General features: G+C 47.2%; 1 protein-coding gene across 1 annotated transcript; it reads left to right on the top strand.

Moving 5' to 3' along the window:
• Window positions 1–5,940, top strand: LOC311596572 (protocadherin gamma-A2-like). The gene is made up of 2 exons (XM_084780172.1): window positions 1–2,935; window positions 5,679–5,940. The coding sequence occupies exons 1-2, from the start codon at window positions 515–517 to the stop codon at window positions 5,715–5,717; spliced, it is 2,460 nt and encodes an 819-aa protein (XP_084636298.1). The 5' UTR covers window positions 1–514; the 3' UTR covers window positions 5,718–5,940.
• The last annotated feature ends 708 nt before the right edge of the window (window positions 5,941–6,648 follow it).

Here is a 6,648-nt window from a genome sequence, read left to right as displayed (position 1 = left end):
TAACACGGCCAATAGCACTTGGTTTAAGCCTTCAACATTCTACAATACTTTCTCAGCAACCACTATCAGGTTACAATGTTTTCGCCGTTCCTATTAGTTCTGAGAAAGCCCCTTCCTTTAAATACTTACTTCTACTGGAAATAATGCTGTATCTTAGTGTAAGATCAATTTGTGAGAGCAAAATTAAAAGCCACAAGCATACATGAGCTGGGTTTGCCTGAGCTAGTGCAGAAACTGGCTAGGGCCTCTGAGCGTCGCTGTTGACCACCTAAGGAGTAAAAAAGGCAGCCAACCAATCCCACTGAAGAGCTGGCACAGCACAAAGGGCTGGCGGTTTGTCCGCAGCTTCCGGTAGGAGAGGACACAAGAAAAATCAACCCCACCGACAGATGGTTCTCTCTCCGCTGTGATCTGGGACTGGTGAATACTGGTCGTCTCAGACCCCGAGGATAAGGACTGGACTCCCTCACGGTGCTGGAAGCTGGTTCGGAGGAAGCTCGCCTGCAGAAGGGCAATGGCGACGCTGCAGAAGTTTCCCGGGTGCAGAATGCTAGTCCTGCTGTGCGCCCTTTGGGCCGCCTTGTGGGAGGCCAGAGCTGGACAGATCCGCTACTCCGTGCCAGAGGAGATCGACAAAGGCTCGTTCGTGGGCAGCATAGCCAAGGACCTGGGGCTGGAGCCCCAGTCTCTGGCAGAACGAGGGGTCCGCATTGTCTCCAGAGGTAGGTCGCAGCTCTTTGCTCTGAACCCGCGAAGCGGCAGCTTGGTCACCGCAGGCAGGATAGACAGGGAGGAGCTGTGCGCTCAAAGCACTCCCTGTCTGTTGAACTTTAACCTACTACTGGAAGATAAACTGACGATTTACTCCGTAGAGGTGGAGGTAACAGATGTTAATGACAATGCACCTCGCTTTGGAGTAGAGGAGCCAGAACTAAAAATAAGTGAAACGACTACTCCAGGATTCAGGATTCCTCTTAAGAGTGCTCATGATGCGGACGTGGGAGAGAACACCCTCCAGAAGTATGAACTCAACTCAAATGACCACTTCTCTCTGGATGTACGAACTGGGGCTGATGGGAACAGGTACCCGGAGCTGGTGCTGGAGCGAGCCTTGGACCGCGAAGAAAAAGCCATTCACCATCTGGTTCTAGTAGCCTCGGATGGGGGCAATCCGGTGCGGTCTGGCACCTGCCGCATCCGTGTGAGGGTCCTAGACGTGAACGACAACGCTCCTGTTTTTACACAGCCCGAATACCGCGTGAGTGTCCCTGAGAATATGCCCGTAGGCACCCGGATACTTACAGTGACAGCCACTGACCCAGATGAGGGATACAATGCTCAGGTGACTTATTTTCAGGAGCAAGCCCCTGGAGAAAATGCGGATGTGTTTGAGCTAAAGCCAACATCTGGGGAGATAACAATCACAAATAGTCTGGATTATGAGAAAGCTAAATTCCATGAAATCGATATTGAAGCTCAGGATGGCCCTGGCCTTCTGACCAGGACTAAAGTCACTGTCACCGTTCTAGATGTCAATGACAATGCCCCAGAATTTTACATGACATCTGCCACTGCTTCTGTGCCTGAAGACTCTGCTCCGGGAACCGTAATTGCACTTTTCAACGTGCACGATAGGGACTCTGGGCAGAATGCTATTGTCACGTGTTCGCTTCCTGAGATGCTGCCTTTCAAGTTAGAAAGGTCAGTGGACAGTTACTACCGACTGGTTACAACCAGAACCCTTGACAGGGAGCAGTTCTCCATCTACAACATCACTCTAAGTGCTAAAGATGGGGGGAACCCGCCTCTGTCCACAGACGCGCACCTTCTACTGCAGGTGGCAGATATCAACGACAACCCACCCTCCTTCCCCCGAGGGTCCTACTCTGCCTACATTCCTGAAAACAACCCCAGAGGCACCTCCATCTTTTCAGTGCTGGCCTACGACCCTGACAGTAACGAGAATGCCCATGTGACCTACTCTTTAGCTGAAGAGACCTTTCAAGGAGCCCCCCTGTCCTCCTACGTCTCCATCAACTCTGACACTGGAGTCCTCTATGCTCTCCGCTCCTTTGACTACGAACAGTTCCAGGACTTGAAACTGTGGGTGATAGCAGTGGACAGCGGGAACCCTCCGCTGAGTAGCAATGTGTCGTTGAGCCTATTCTTGGTGGACCAGAACGACAACACGCCTGAGATCCTGTATCCTGCCCTCCCCACAGATGGGTCCACCGGTGTGGAACTAGCACCTCGATCTGCAGACCCTGGGTACCTGGTGACCAAAGTGGTGGCAGTAGACAAAGACTCGGGGCAGAACGCCTGGCTGTCCTACCGTCTGCTCAAGGCCAGCGAGCCAGGGCTCTTCTCAGTGGGATTGCACACGGGCGAGGTGCGCACTGCTAGGGCTCTGCTGGACAGAGATGCTCTGAGACAGAGCCTGGTGGTGTCTGTGCAGGACCACGGCCAGCCTCCTCTCTCAGCCACTGTCACACTCACCATAGCAATAGCTGACAACATCCCTGAGGTCCTGGCTGACCTGGGCAGCATCAGAACCCCTGCCAACTCTGATGATTCAGAACTTACACTCTACTTGGTGGTGGCGGTGGCTGTGGTCTCCTGTGTCTTCTTGGCCTTTGTCATTGCTCTGCTGGCCCTCAGGCTGAGGCGCTGGCATACGTCTCGGTTGCTCCAGGCTTCAAGAGATGGGTTAGGGGGCATCCCTGCCTCACACTTTGTGGGAGTGGATGGGGTACGTGCTTTCCTGCAGACCTATTCCCATGAAGTCTCACTCACCGCAGACTCAGGGAAAAGCCACATTATCTTCCCTCAACCAAACTATGCCGATACTCTCATCAGCCAGGAGAGCTGTGAAAAAAATGATTTTCTTTCAGCACCTCAATCTCTACTTGATGATAAAAGAGAAGAAACCCCTCAGGTAACTTTTTTTTTTTGCAATATGCTCATGCTATGTTGCTATTTATTTAGTTTCTCGGGAGTGTTTCTACATGTTTTATTCTCGTATTTCCTTGCGGATGTATTGAAGTTTTAAATGAATCCGGGTGAGCTATTCCTAGGTAGTTTCAAGTGCTCATGGGCTGTGACGGGAGTTAAAAACATCATGGAATGAATGAAAATTAAGGATTAGTAGTTGATGGTGAATTTAACTCATCAAAATAATACTATTACACACTGGATTTATTTTATTTGTTTATTTGTTTATTTATTGGGTTTTCAAGTCTGTCCTGGAACTCGCTCTGTAGACCAGGCTGGCCTCAAACTCACAGAGATCCACCTGCCTCTGCCTCTTGAGTGCTGGGATTAAAGGTATGCACCAACATACCTGACTTGATTTCTTACTTTTCCATTTCTGGTACAAATAAGTTCATGTATGTAGATTAGTGATTCTTTTTTTTTTTAATAGAAAAATCAGAGCTGGTGACCAGTGGTAGTGTACCTGCCTGCCATGCACTGGGCCTTAAGACCGGTTCCCATCACTGCAGTGTGTGTGTGTGTGTGTGTGTGTGTGTGTGTGTGTGTGTGTGTGTACCATATACAACCTATATGTTGGATTTTACATTAATTGAAGACTCTTCCTTCTTTAAAATATAAGGCCTGCTTTATATTTGAATCTGTGTGTGAATTATAAAACATCTTGGTTGATTCTTCCTCACTTCAGAGGAAGTTCTCCTTCAGATTTTCAGAGAACTTATTTTTCTTAATTTACATGCCAATACATGTTTAAATGAAGAAATTTTATCTAGGCATGGTAGTACACACCTTTAACCACTGTACTTCAGAGACAGAGACAGAGGCAGGCAGATTTCTGTGTGTTCTAAGCCAGGCTAGTCTACATAGCAAGCTCCAGGCCAGCCAAGGCTACATAGTGAAACCCTGTATTGAAGAAAAAAAAAGGGGTTTTTTCCCCAGTGTTAGGAATCAAACCCAGACACTCACACTGAGCTATATCTCAAGCCCATATGGTTTTGTGTGTTGCTGCTGTATATTAAAACCAAGACCTCATTTCGCACGCGCTTTGCCACTGATGCATGCCTCCGGCCCTAGGACATACGTTCCTTACAGAGTTTCAGTGTGCCATGGTGCCTCTGCTTATCTGCAAAGAACAGTCTCTGGATTACTCTGTGCTCCTCGGGGGCTTATTGTGCACTCAGTAACAATTGGTAAAGTAACAATAGCAGGTTTCTCTTCTGGAAATCATATTGACGTTAGTAACTTTTATCCTCATATACTTTGCTCACAGAAAACATAGAAAGGATTCAGAGACCATATCATACAATTACTGGGTTTGCCAAGTTTCCTGTTCATCAGAACCCAAGAATATCCCCATTCATAAACACTTGGTTCTCCACTCCTCTGGGTTGGTTTAGTGTGTTGATCATATACTTAATAACAATGGACATGCGAACAGTAGGACTCAATTTCTTTTTATTTGGAAATAATGGTGGACTGATTGAAACTAATTTTTCTATAGGTAGTTTCACATCTTCTATGGCGCCTGGGGTTTTTATTACATCTATGGGTATCTGAGAAAGTTTGGGACAGTGTATTCCAATGCATTTGTTAGTATGGCATAAGTTTCTGTGAGATAAAGTCAGAATTCACTTTGGAACAGTGTGTCACAATATCTTTACTTGTTAATAGATAATAAAGTAAGGAAGAAGAAAAATATTTCCTTTTAAGGATGTAGTAACCCCTTCGAATAAATGCCTTATGGATAATGTATGCAACACATCATGATTGCAATGACATTTTAAATTTTCTTTTTGTTTTGTTTTGAGACAGAGTTTCTCTGAATAGCTCTGGTTAGCCTATAACTCACTTTGTAGGCCAGGCTGTCCTCAAACTCAGAGATCTGACTGCCTCTGCCTCCTGAGCGCTGGGATTAAAGGCGTGTGCCACCACATCTGTCTCTCTATATATTTTGGTGCTTGAAGAGGAAAATATGCAGATGGGATTCTGGATGTAAACAAAAAGCTTCTATCAGTGTCCGCTGTGATTTTTAAATGGCATCCTCACACACCTCTGCACTTGAGCAAGTTGAGCATCTTCAGTAGCTTGGAGTCTGTAATTTCTCTCGCACCCAAGCCTTTCCCCTGCTCCACTCTTCTCACGCTTCTAAATAAAGCCTTTGCTAAACTCCACAACTAGGCTGGAGAACTTCCTATCATCCTTGAATTCTCCTGGTGTGGCAGTTGTTTCAATGCATGGTACGACCCAAGTGGTTTTCCGCCGTCATAAACTCCAACAGAACTGGTTGTGTCTCTATTTTCCACATTAAACCTCCAGACAAACATATTGTCTGACACTTGATCATGTGTTTATTCAACAAATCAGTTAAGTGAAACTTAAATGGCATATTAAGCATGCTAAAACAGTATGTCAGGATATCAAAAGCAAACTTCAAGAATTACAATCCACAAATACGGCTGATGTTTCTGTGTTGGTGTTAAACTGAACCTTTGGGAAACGGTAATTATGCTTGAAGCAATATTGGTGGAGTTAATTTTAGAATGTGTCATTCCAAAAAAAATATAGTTTGAAGCCTTTAACAAATGTCAGTTCGGTTATGTGAAATAGATTCCAGGCCCTTTGCCAGTACTAGTCCCCTTGCCTTGACCTAAGATGCTAGGAACAAAGGATAACTTGCCTTTGCCTGAAAGTGTGCAGTGAACGATTGGGCCTCTGGGTGTCGCTGTTGACCAAACAAGAAGAAAAGGCGCCGCTGAAGCTGTGTCCACCATTTCTCTGCTGCAAAGAAACGCCAAGTACAGTCTGAGAAGACAGACCGGCTACCGGGCTCACCACATCGTCGGCCAACTCTGTACATTAAGTCCATGAAAGATTTAACTCTTTGAGGGTGTAAGGCTAGGACCCATCGTGGAAATCAGAGAAAGAGGCGGGGAAAACGAAAAAGGAAAAGAAATGAGCCGCCTGGGACTAGGAACCGCCGGAGCTTTTTTGTGCGCGCTCCTGGGGACGCTTTGTGCGACTGGCTTCAGGCAGATCCGCTACTCGGTGCCGGAGGAGCTGGACACAGGCTCCTTCGTGGGCAACATCTCCAGGGACCTGGGGCTGGAGCCCCGCGAGCTGACGGAGCGTGGGGTCCGCATCGTCTCCAGAGGTAGGTCTCAGCTTTTCTCTCTGAACCAGCGAAGCGGCAGCTTGGTCACCGCAGGCAGGATTGACCGGGAGGAACTGTGCGCCCAGAGCGCGCCCTGTCTCATCAGCTTTAACATCCTTGTGGAGGATAAGCTGAAAATATTTGAGGTAGAAGTCGACATCAGCGATATTAATGATAATGCACCTAGTTTTCCAACAGAGGAATTGGAAATAAAAATTGGAGAACTAACAGATCCTGGAACTCGATTTCCGCTCAAAACTGCCTTTGACCCAGATGTGGGCGTGAACTCCCTGCAGAACTATAAGCTCAACCCCAATGACTACTTCTCCTTGGCTGTGAACAGCGTCACCGGTGACATCAAGTACCCAGAGCTAGTGCTGGAGCGAGCCCTGGATCGTGAGAGAAAGGCAGTTCATCGGCTTGATCTCATTGCCTCTGATGGCGGAGAGCCTGTCCACACTGGCAAGTTGCGCATCCACGTGATAGTCTTGGATGCAAATGACAATCCA

This window comes from Acomys minous, assembly GCF_964271855.1.
Source record: "Acomys minous genome assembly, chromosome: 4".
NCBI lineage: Eukaryota > Metazoa > Chordata > Mammalia > Rodentia > Muridae > Acomys > Acomys minous.
The sequence above is the reverse complement of the archived record's forward strand: the minus strand, read 5'-3'. Positions and strand labels throughout refer to the sequence as shown.